This window comes from Haliotis cracherodii, unplaced genomic scaffold, assembly GCF_022045235.1.
Source record: "Haliotis cracherodii isolate W230 unplaced genomic scaffold, xgHalCrac1.p SCAF_2, whole genome shotgun sequence".
NCBI classification, from domain to species: Eukaryota; Metazoa; Mollusca; class Gastropoda; order Lepetellida; family Haliotidae; genus Haliotis; species Haliotis cracherodii.
The window spans coordinates 29,864,116-29,876,377 of NW_027266275.1; the positions used below are offsets into that span (position 1 = coordinate 29,864,116).

At 40.9% G+C, this 12,262-nt stretch overlaps 1 protein-coding gene across 4 annotated transcripts in view; it reads left to right on the forward strand.

Annotated features, from left to right (window-relative positions):
- LOC139467964 (serine/arginine repetitive matrix protein 2-like) overlaps positions 1 to 6,167 on the forward strand; it is a 43,184-nt gene extending 37,017 nt beyond the window's left edge. For 2 of the 4 annotated variants that reach the window (XM_071249576.1, XM_071249575.1), the window contains exons 15-17: positions 188 to 1,383; positions 2,015 to 2,109; positions 3,281 to 6,167. In XM_071249576.1, coding sequence (XP_071105677.1) covers positions 188 to 1,383; positions 2,015 to 2,109; positions 3,281 to 3,910 — 1,921 coding nt within the window. In that variant the 3' untranslated portion in view covers positions 3,911 to 6,167. The remainder of the gene's footprint in view (positions 1 to 187; positions 1,384 to 2,014; positions 2,110 to 3,280) is intronic. The other 2 variants (XM_071249578.1, XM_071249577.1) reach the window with 2 other exon arrangements.
- Positions 6,168 to 12,262: the final 6,095 nt, after the last annotated feature.

A 12,262-nucleotide genomic window follows, 5' to 3' on the forward strand; every position in this document is an offset into this window, starting at 1 on the left:
TGGCGTCCTCCACCATGATATTGAGTATTGCTGCAAACTGCATGAAACCAAACACATTTAAATCAGTTAAGTTAGTAATTAGCACAAAACAAACACACGAATGAAGCCAAAAAGTTTTCCTTTGCCAAAATATTATGTAATGATGTGCCAAATGCAGTTTTTTATTTACCTTGTATTGTGCTTCTAGGTTGACTGTGAACAGCAGTGACTCAGACACATCAAGTCAAGATGGTGGTTCGGTTAGAAGTAGCAGTTCCAGAGACAGACTTCAGAAGTGTGCTGCAGGCTCTGTGGGCTCTAGTTCCTCATCTCAGATTCAGCCTAATAAGGCTCACTTACGAACTGATAGTGGGTTGTCGCACCATGAAAGACAGGGTAGCAGTTCCTCCCAGCATCATCGGCAGAGCAGCTCCTCCACGCTTGTGGACAACCTACAGAAGGAGCCCCGGGAGGATGTGTATTCTCATCATGCAGTGACTCGGTCCAACTCTGATCAGTTCAACCACAATCATACCATGGTTCATTCTCACACAGACAGTAATCTCTCCACAAAGTCATCTTCCTCTCATGCTTCAAGTCAATTTTCTGGATCTCAAGAAAATAACATAGACATTTATGCGACCCTTCCCAGGAGGAAGAACAAAAAGCCAGTAGATCCTAAACCCAAAGACGCAGATGTGTACCAGTCATATCTCAATAAGCAGAAATCATTAAATTCCAACCTGAATGTCGACCACATGCGGACATCCTCTGGTTCCAGTACACCCAATTCAATGGATGGGCGTGAATCTGATTCCGGAAGCTCCACGGGACGAACTAGCAAACTTAGCCAGTCAGAGATAAGGGATCTTCTGGAGAGGAAGTACATGAGAAGACAACACGAACAGATCTCCCAGAGGTTTTCTAATTCTCAGCGAGATGGATCGTCTTCACAGACTGTTAATGGAACACAGAGCTATCCATATCAACAACAGCTACACCAACAGCACCAGCAACAAGCAGCAGCAACGTCTGCAGCTCATCCCCGTCCTGCCCAGGAAGTGAGGAACAAGCCAATGACAAGCCAGTCATCAGAGGTTGGTAGAAGCCAGAGACCTATGTGTCCTGCACACCTGAAGCCGGCTGACAGGTCCGGACAGTACACTGTCTTGAGGCAGTCTGGACCAGGTTTACAGCAAACAACCAACAAACCAAGTGTTCCACAAAAGGGTGTATCACTGAGTACTTCGAGAGGTCCTTCCAATGGATTGCCACCGAAACCTACGTCATCGTACGGCAGCCAATACCTGAATGTGCCGCAGCATCAGGGACGGCCGCTGGAACGAAGCACCTCACAGCCTGACTGTCAGAAACTTGTAGATTCCTCGCTCGCTAGTAACCCAGGTACTTTACTAACTGACCCACAATGCATGTCTCATAGCAAGAACATTGGTCCTATTTTACAACATTTGTCCCCATTCTTTTGAAACCAAGTAAAGGCTGTCTTTGACACAAACTGTTTCATGTATTTTCATCTGTCCCTAATGGAATTTCATTAAACCCTTTGCATGAAACCTGCATCTCATTTGGCCTTCAGACAATGTTCTTGCTAGTACTTGAAATATCCGTGTGATAGGGAATGTGATAACATCTTCAGATTAATCCTACTTTGTTTCGTCCTGTGATGTCCAATCCAACAACATCCTCGATTATCCAGGGTATTGTATCTTCAATCACTATGGAGACCAATGGGCCCAGGGTGTATATTGTAATAGAATGGAGGTATAATTCCCTGGAAAGTCGAGGATGCTTTCACAATAGTTTATTAATGACTTCTCTTAACCATATTAACACTTTCTGAATAGCTAATACTTTCTTCTCTTAACATTAACCTCTGTAGACGAAGCTTAGGCAGAATGTCTGTCTGTTCAGTAACTCTCCACCATAGAGAGGCAGCAGTCCTGTCTCTGCGAGCATCTTCTGCCGCTCTTGTGTCGTTCCCAGTATTCAAGTGTTACTGTGCTTGCTTCTCCAGGTGGGCGTGGTCCCAGTAATTCCCGGGGGCGGGGGGATGTCCATCCTCCCTCCTCATGGTCGGGACAACTGTCTACTATGCGCCAAAATTCGGCTGTAAGTATTGTGTCCCGATAGATGGGTCACCGGTTACCTCCCTTGGTTTTGCATGTTGTCTTGTGTGTAATGCATGGTGTCTGATTCTGGATTTCATTGGCCGTATTTCAACCTTCCTTGATTTGATTCCATTAATATTTTTTTACATTCATTTTGTTTGGTTGAATGTTAGAATAGAAATAAATACAAGAAATGCATGTTTGATGCTCTTTTTTTAAATTGCAATCTGCTGTTTTCAGTTTTTGCTATGGTCTGTTGAGTAGCAAGAAAAGTTGCATGTTTTTGTCAGTACATCAGCTTCTTAAAAATTATTTCATTGTTTTTGTACCACTTTTTGTCTAATTATATAATATTTTAGAAGCTATCCACATTTTTATACTAGTCATTAATCTGTGTGACTTATGGCAGACCTTATTCTGCTACATCTTTGAACAACACTGATAACAATTTTGACTGTTGTAATCCCTTCATCATACTAAGAACAGAATGTCTTATTGATGCTGATAGTTACATTCAGTGCACGTCTCCATCATGCTTTTCTCACTGACTTTCCCCACCAATGTGTTGTATGTAAACTAACTGCTGTAGTCATTAACCACCGTAGCAAGCACTAACACTCATCACAAGTTTCTGACCATCAAGCTGTGAGTGAAGGGACCTCTCTTATACTCACAATCTTTCAAGCACATTGTCACAAATGTGTACAAGCATTCATAACTTGTTTTTTTGCTGCCTGGGTTCCTGTTTGTCCATGTGAATTATTACCCTTTATGTTGTGAATTGTTACCATGGTTACCCCTTTTATTGGTGAATAGTTATTTCTTGAATATAAAAGGCATTTTAAATTAAGTGAACAAGAGCTCTTTGTAAGCAATCACTTCATGTGATTCATGATGGTTGCTTTTTTGTTGGTGAAAATGGGACACAATCATTTTGAGATGACATACATCATGTAGAATCAATCATGTTGCCACCTTTCTAATAACATTTTAGACAATAATTCCTTTGCTTTAATAGCTTGCAATGCTTAAATGTTGTCCTTGATCTCCCTTGCAATTCCTGTCAGAACCTCCCAAAATAATCCAAAATATTAATGGTCCACTAATGATCAAACATCTTAAAGACCCATGTGTGTTTCTTTGTGTTAACATCGCCCGATATTGTATTTCAGAGCCAGCCCGACTTGCGAAGTAACCAGCTGTTGATTAATGATGCTTCTTATTGTGGTAGTGATAACTCAAGCGAGTTAGACGACGTAAAACCCAACGTTAGTGTCCGCGCTTTAGCATCCCGCTTCGAGACTGTGAATGTTGAACCCCAGACCCGCAGACACCCTGTCCGAAAACAGAACTCTGATGTAGGGTATATTGGCCAGCGACAGAGAAGCAAGTCAGAGTCGAACTCCTCTGTCAAAAAACCCAAGTCTGTGTTGAAGAACAAGAAAGCAAAGAACAACTGGCCAAGAAAATCTGTGACATTTTGTGAAGACATTGCACGTGTGGCAAATATTGAAAACTCACACCTTGGTTATGAGTCTGCTACTGAGACGTCATCGCCAAGGTTACGTGTTGATGATAGGGCATATTACAGTGACGACGAAGATAGATATAGCCACAAACCAGGGTACTCCGACTCGGAGGTAGAAGACATGGACAGCTCTAACAGTGATGAGAGTCCCCCGGTTGGGGTGCCTGGAGACCAGTTGTGTCATTTGTGCAGCAAGAGATGTGTTATAGTCGGCAGCCAGTTCTGTGTTAACTGCCAGTTCTACATGAGTCGTATGATGCCCAACAGTCAATAATCTGTCCATTGTATATCAGTCGTATCCCTCAGGCAGAGCATTTCTTTAACCCTTTCTTCTGTTTTTTAGTAGAATAAGAACATTAAGACATACATTTTATACATTTTCGATCAATGCTAGTTTCTTGGCATTGTAGGGCACGGTTAACAGCATTTCAAAACTTTTTATTATCAAAATAATATTTCTCAGGAATTAAAAGCATTATGTCATCATTCATCATTGAATACTTTTGCCATTTTTTTACAGTACAGAGAAAGGGTTAATGAATCTGAATCTATTTCGTCCAGTGGCATTGATGCCAAGTGATGCCTTGTCCAATCTGTCCATTGATACTATGCACTACTACGCTGTTATTGATGCTGTGCTATGCACTCCTTGTTGCAGGGGATGTACCGGAGCTGCCTTTTGTAATTCCCTATATATTTGTAAAAATGGTCTTTGGGATATTCTTTTTGGATTTTGGGAGTTTGATGTCAGCTTTTTCTGTTGCTGATATGTAAATGTATATGTTGCATATTTTCACTCATGTGATGGGGTTTGGACTCGATATGAAGAGAACAAATGATATTATTATTAAGTGTTGTCTAAATTCTTTGTTTGGTTTAACCAAAGATATGAACAATATGCATGTAAATTGTATAGATTGCTGGCACAGTTTTATGCCAAGCTTAAGTAAATTGTAAAGATGTTTGTGGAATTGTTTAGTGTGTGTAAAACACAATGATGTAAATACATGACTGTTGTGAATATATGATGCCTTGACATGATCAGTGAGGTACGGAGCAGGGTTATATGTGTATGGGGCGATAACACCCGTATTACGCTTCTTTTGACTGCATACTTTCAAATATCTTCCAACATATCATCAGCATCAGACAACTGCCATTTCACCTCATTTTGCTGAATGTGGTATTGAGTATTATATCTGATACATGCGTGATACGGTGATGTCGCCCCACACAGCAAGATGTTAATGTACAGAGAGAGATGTACTTAAACATCTAGTCAGCACCTCGTGTACAGCACTGTCTCATTATCAATTTTTATATTTTTATGAAAAATATACAACAGTGCTGGTAACATTGTTGAAGATTTTTGTAATATCTCATATCATATTTTCCTTATGCTTTTTTTCAGCCTGTTAAGACGACACTCAACACATTGGATCATTGTTCCCTAAGGCAGCATTCTTTTGGGGCTAATGCATGACCTGTTTATTTATTGACAGAAATATGTATACCAAATTTCATATCAGTCAGTTTTACCCTTCCGTATCATGTTATATATTTATCTTATAAATAATCATAGGATTGATATCTTTGGCACATAAATTTATGATTTTTAAGAAAGTGTGTTTAGAATATTGATATGTAATTGAATTTTTTTTTAATGAAATATTGAATAACCTCATAAAAGATATTTTTGGTTTCAACTTTCTTCCTATTTATGTCTGTGTTAGTAATATATAATTGTCATTTATTAACCCTTCCATTAGCTAATTCTCATGTTTATGCAGTATCTAAAGTAGATATGAGCATTGGTCAGTGTAAGAGTTAATTGAAGATGGCATTTGATTTTTAGGAGTGAAAGGTTTATTGTTTAACCACCTACGTATCCTTTTCTGATTTTCGCTTTCGAGACTTGATGAAAAGGAGCACACAATATGCTATGCCCAGACTCTGGTCATAAATAGTGGTGGTTAAAGAATTAATCTTTTCTACCAACAAAAAGATTTGATTTTTTGTGTAAGACAAATAAGTTTTCTGGGATTATAATAAGTTATGTTTATCATATCAGCAAGTTGTTTGTTAAATTAGAATGTTTATTTTTGTAACAAAGTTTGTCGCCATGAATGTGTGTAATTCTGCACAAAGAAGTATCACATCCAGCTTGCTTGTCCTCAGAGAGCTTTACTTAGATATTGCTTTAAGTGTAAAATGGTACAAAATGCTGTATTCTTTGGAAAATAGATTTCTAACATGGAAACCTAGCACAGTGTTTAGATGCTGTTTCTTTGGTATTTACTGCCATAGTATGTGGTTAGAGTAATGAATAAACACTTTGTTGGGGATGGTGTTATAAAACATGGAATTGGTGATTTCTCTGATGGAAATGCACACAGTAACATATCAAAATACTTTTTATTCCATGGCCATTGTGTTCGTGGGTGACATTCCAGAAACATCAGATAACATGTACATGACCATTGATGACATCAACCACAGGCTTATATCATGAAACAATATGAATAAAATAGTTTACAGAAATATAATACATGCATTGTTTTCATTTTCCTGAAGAAGTTGGTCACTATTTACACATGGGTGTGATTTTCAGTGTTAAACCCTTACTTGGACATAAGATGAGCAGGTGCCATTGTTGTGTGGCAAATAGAGAGGTTGGTCACCAGATGCACTAGAACCACTACTGGGTGACATGGACAGAAGGTTGGTCATCAGATACACTAGAACCACTATTGGGTGGCATGGACAGAAGGTTGGTCATCAGATGCACTAGAACCACTGTTGGGTGGCATGGACAGAAGGTTGGTCATCAGATGCACTAGAACCACTATTGGGTGGCATGGACAGAGGGTTGGTCATCAGATGCACTAGAACCACTGTTGGGTGGCATGGACAGAAGGTTGGTCATCAGATGCACTAGAACCACTATTGGGTGGCATGGACAGAAGGTTGGTCATCAGATGCACTAGAACCACTGTTGGGTGGCATGGACAGAAGGTTGGTCATCAGATGCACTAGAATCACTGTTGGGTGGCATGGACAGAAGGTTGGTCATCAGATACACTAGAACCACTATTGGGTGGCATGGACAGAAGGTTGGTCATCAGATGCACTAGAACCACTGTTGGTGGCATGGACAGAAGGTTGGTCATCAGATGCACTAGAACCACTTTTGGGTGACATGGACAGAGGGTAATCTCATAGACCTGCAAGGTTGGGCATTGGATGAGCAGGTGCCATTGTTGAGAGGCAAATAGAGAGGTTGGTCACCAGATGCACTAGAACCACTATTGGGTGGCATGGACAGAAGGTTGGTCACCAGATGCACTAGAAACACTATTGGGTGGCATGGACAGAGGGTTGGTCACCAGATGCACTAGAACCACTGTTCGGTGGCATGGACAGAAGGTTGGTCATCAGATGCACTAGAACCACTTTTGGGTGACATGGACAGAGGGTAATCTCATAGACCTGCAAGGTTGGGCATAGGATGAGCAGGTGCCATTGTTGAGAGGCAAATAGAGAGGTTGGTCACCAGATGCACTAGAACCACTGTTGGGTGGCATGGACAGAAGGTTGGTCATCAGATGCACTAGAACCACTATTGGGTGGCATGGACAGAAGGTTGGTCATCAGATGCACTAGAATCACTGTTGGTGGCATGGGCAGAAGGTTGGTCATCAGATACACTAGAACCACTATTGGGTGGCATGGACAGAAGGTTGGTCATCAGATGCACTAGAACCACTGTTCGGTGGCATGGACAGAAGGTTGGTCATCAGATGCACTAGAACCACTTTTGGGTGACATGGACAGAGGGTTGGTCATCAGATGCACTAGAACCACTGTTGGGTGACATGTACAGAGGGTCATCTCATAGACCTGCAAGGTTGGTCATCAGATACACTAGAACCACTATTGGGTGGCATGGACAGAGGGTTGGTCATCAGATGCACTAGAATCACTGTTGGGTGGCATGGACAGAAGTTTGGTCATCAGATGCACTAGAACCACTATTGGGTGGTGTGTGTTGGTTGGTAATCAGATGCACTAGAACCACTATTGGGTGGTGTGTGTTGGTTGTCATCAGATGCGGTAGAACCCTCGTCATATTGCTTAATGATGGTTAAACAGTATAAGTCTGTTTGATAATTACAAAGCAGGCAATCCATGTTTACTTAAGGTCTCTTACGTAGGATTACAGGAGCAGACACCTCAGTCCCTGAATAGTTCTTCTCATGGCTGCAAAGTTGCTGATTTGAGCCAAGTAATGTTCACACAGAATAGCCACAGTCATAACACATGAACCTATATTGTAATAACCACTTAACAAACGGCAATATTTATTCAAAAAACATGTTGCATGGATGGCTAGTCAATCGTCTTAAGCAACGCTACTCACATTGCAGAGATGTTCCTTGTAAGCATGCCTGAAACCTATGATCGTGGGTTCAAATCCCAGACTTCCCTCATTATATTCCTTGGTTTGTCAACACTGTACCCGCTATATGCCCGTGCTCGTCGATTTCATGAGTGGTAAACGTTTAAGACCTGCATCGCGCCATGCTTCCTCCACGTTGAGCGAGGCGGTCGGGTAGCCCAGTGGTTAAAGCGTTCGCTCGTCACGCCGAAGACCCGGGTTCGATTCCCGACTTGGGTACAATGTGTGAAGCCCATTTCTGGTGACCCCCGCCGTGATATTGCTGGAATATTGCTAAAAGCGGCGTAAAACCATACTCACTCACTCACTCCACGTTGAGCTGGCACGCCACAAACGAATCATACCAACAAATCGAGCCCTAAGTGGGTTCCCTTAAAAAAAACAAGCGAGTAGTCGATATAGCCCTAAACCCGGCTAGAGATTACAATGTATCCGAGACTACCGACAAACGTACTGCCAGGGCCAACCAAAAACCTTGGGATTAAAACCTCCGCTCATCACTCCTAAAACCCGGGTTCGATTCCCATATGTGTGCATCACCATATTGTCTGAATCACATTCTCAGTGTCCCACAGTGATATTGATAAAATATTGAAAGGGACGTATAGAAAGCATACTCTGTTCAAATGATAATTGTCTTTGTCCCGTGACTGGACTAACGTATTTCTACGTATTAATTAAAACTTTAATTACGGGAAATACCGTCCGTCTACTTGTGATATATGGTTACAACCGGAAGAGACTGCATAGTTTTGTTATGACTCGGTGGAGGATGTCGCTTTGTTGGAGGTGATAGGCGTTTGTGGTGAACTAGCGAGGAGGATTGTCAGTCACCAGCAACACCATACCGCGGTAGCATGCTACGTCACGCCAGTCTACGAGCCTAGTCTATTAGCGCTGCCCCTTGCCTCACGATGCAATCATGCGAACAAGGAACAGCGTTTTGAGAAAGTGGTGTGAACTTAAAATATAAACATTAATGGAAATAACATAATGATCATACAATAAATCACGACAGAAATTAACACAAGTATAAAATCACACTTTCCAATAAGTTAACGATTCTACAAAGATTGATTCTATTGTAATACATAGATAGAAAAGGAAACAGTTCAATGACTGATTCGCAGAATGATTCTGTATGCTACCTGTGTTGTTTTTGCATATTTTGAACAATACAAGCTCGTTCATATCTAAATATTAGATGGATTAATATTGGTCATGCGTATTTCAGTTGGCTGACCGAACCCAGTGTACATACACACTGAACACGTGTCCCGAGTATCCACGGCATGTAAAGTATGGCATAGGTATTCTCAGTTGTCTCAGTTCTCACTCCTTCATATACACCTAACTATGAAGAGGTTTACCTAATACAATGTTCAAGGCGTGTGTAGGTCTCCAGCAACTATAACAGAGTGAGTGAGTGAGTGTGTGAGTGTGAGTGTGAGAGTGAGTGAGTGAGTGAGTGAGTGAGTGAGTGTGTGAGTGAGTGAGTGAGTGTGAGTGTGAGTGAGTAAAATGGGCTTCACACATTGTACCATGTGTGGATCGAATCCTGGTCTTCGGTGTGACGAGCCAACGCTTTAACCACTAGGACACCCCACCGCCCGAAGAAGAAGAAGAAGAAGAAGAAGAAGAAGAAGAAGAAGAAGAAGTTTATTCGGCATCAAAGGTCAAAACATACAAAACATAAGACTAAACGTTTGCACATGGACAGGTGTGACAAATGTTATATTTTCTCAATAAAATATACAAGTTACACCATACAGGTAGATACATTCCTTATACATCTTCAGCAATATCTTTAATGAGCTTAACATTTGTTGTTGTTGTTAATAGTTGCTTGAATTGTGTTCGTGGTGGATACGTGTAACAGCAACTAGAGATTACTGTTTTCTGTTTTATTGTCGTAAGAGACGACCAAATTATGTGGGTTCGCAGGCATGTTGACTTGGTAGATTGTATGTCATCGTACCCCAATCGCGTGGATCGATGCTAGTGGTGTTAATCACAGGACTGTTTGGACCAGATTCGAGTATTTACAAACCGCTGTCATACAGCTGGAATATTGTCGAGTGAGGCGTTAAAAACAAACAAATCAATAAGTAGAGTCTTCATTTGAGTAATCGTTCTTAGGACCAATAAACACTCCTATTTAAAGAGTGTCATGTATCCAAGTTGACTAAATTCCTTTCAAAGTAATGTCAGCACAATGCATGTGTGTTTATTGTTTATTCGTTTATCTCAGTTTTCACGAACTTTGCTACCAGTCGTTGATCATGTGATCTTTGCACCACCAGTCAGATCACTCGTAGAAGCTCCGCCCACTAGAGTGCGGTAGTCGCAACCGCAGATGCCCCTTCAAAGAATTATATAACACCCCCATATATTGTGTAGATATAAGTGTTTGAACTGCACGCCAATGAAAGGTAATATTTTGGAAAAATGAATAACTTTGCAGCAAACTCTGGGATTGTGGGACAACCGAGAATAATTGTGACAAAATCATATAGATTTATGGGCCGCTTCTTTGACTTATGTTTGTTGCCTACGTTCAGAATAAATCTTTACTTTGCGAACAATCATCGTCAACACTTCTCTGGTTTGAATGCACTACATTCCTCCATCGACCGTAAATGGCTGATGTAGCGTGTAGCAGCACTGTGTAGAACCTTGTCGATGGCTGCAAGATACACTATCGCTAAGTCTCAGAAAATATTTTATTTCAGTAGAAACAAGCAACGTCCTACATTTAAAGTGAAAAGGAGCCCCAGCGAGAAGAGAGTTTTAGCCTGAACTGTGGGAAATCTAGACTTGCTTCAAATACTATGGTTCATGGAATGTGAGATAGACTATCTTACAAAGCTGTAGAACGTGATGCATGATAAACATTGCCGATGTAATCTGAGCGCTCATTGGTCTGAGCACTCGCTGTTTGCTCCCTCGCTGTCACCAGGCTATGTGCGGCTTGATTCCTTGATTACAAATAGCGACCACACTGCAAAGTAGCCGTATGTATTCACGGGTGACGGCGTAACGTCGTGTAACACAAACTCGTGAAGTACTGACGATGCGCGAACAGCTTACAATCCCCGCAATTGTTCTATAATCTCTTCTTCATCCATAGCTTTGTGCATTTGGGAATTTCAATTAATAAGTATTAAATGATGCAACATATTTTTAATAATGACTGATTATAATAATTATGACGATATATAACATACTAGGCACTTAAGAAAGTGTGCTTATGCTAAAGCCATATTCTACGTTCTATAGCATGTCTTGACAGATTGACCACTCTTCACAACTGTACATGTGTACACCAGATCAAGGAAATTTGATGCCACGCTACTTTGCGTTTTTATTAAGTAGCATCTCAATGTTCTTTCCTTCCTGGTGGGAAATGGAAGTATGTAGATATGTAGAACATGTATGGGGCCCATCTGAAGCCCAATTAAACACCATGGTCATAGTTTTGCTCTTTCTTTTGCACTGCATCCTGCATTTACCACAGTGAGTGAGTGAGTGAGGGAGTTTAACGCAGCTTTAGACAGCATTCCAGTAATATATCACGGCGAATCGCTGTGCTGTACGAGGAATCCCTCTTTACTAATGATGATGATGATGATGATGATATATAGTCGAATCATATGTTTTCGGACATCACACGTTTCCGGACGGACATATTTATCGCGAGTATTCCCGCTATAACGAGGGTTGTGGCGTCACACAGACATTGTAAATGCTCAGATGATGGCTTGATTTTAAGATAAAGTTGTTCTTTATAAGTGAGAGAGATGTTTTACGGTTGTTCTTGTGATTAGCGAGAAAAATACGAATGTTTCTTAAGCGTCCGGAAACCCATAACACGGGGATAAATTTATCAAATGATACGCTGTGTGATCGAGGATGCTCTTTCCCTCGCACAATGGATTCTTTTTAGTCACCCTCACTTACAAAGTAAAGGCTAATTTAACCAACCTACAGTCTCCCTTTGAGAGAATGTATTTCATATATCAATTCCATTTTACCTGCTAATATTTGTCTTTTTTGATACCATCTCCCAAAGTAAATTATTAGTACATAGACACTTAACGTTGGAGACCAGGTCATGGAATATGCATATTATGTCTGGCGTGGCTTGGCTCCCAAAGTATAATTTTG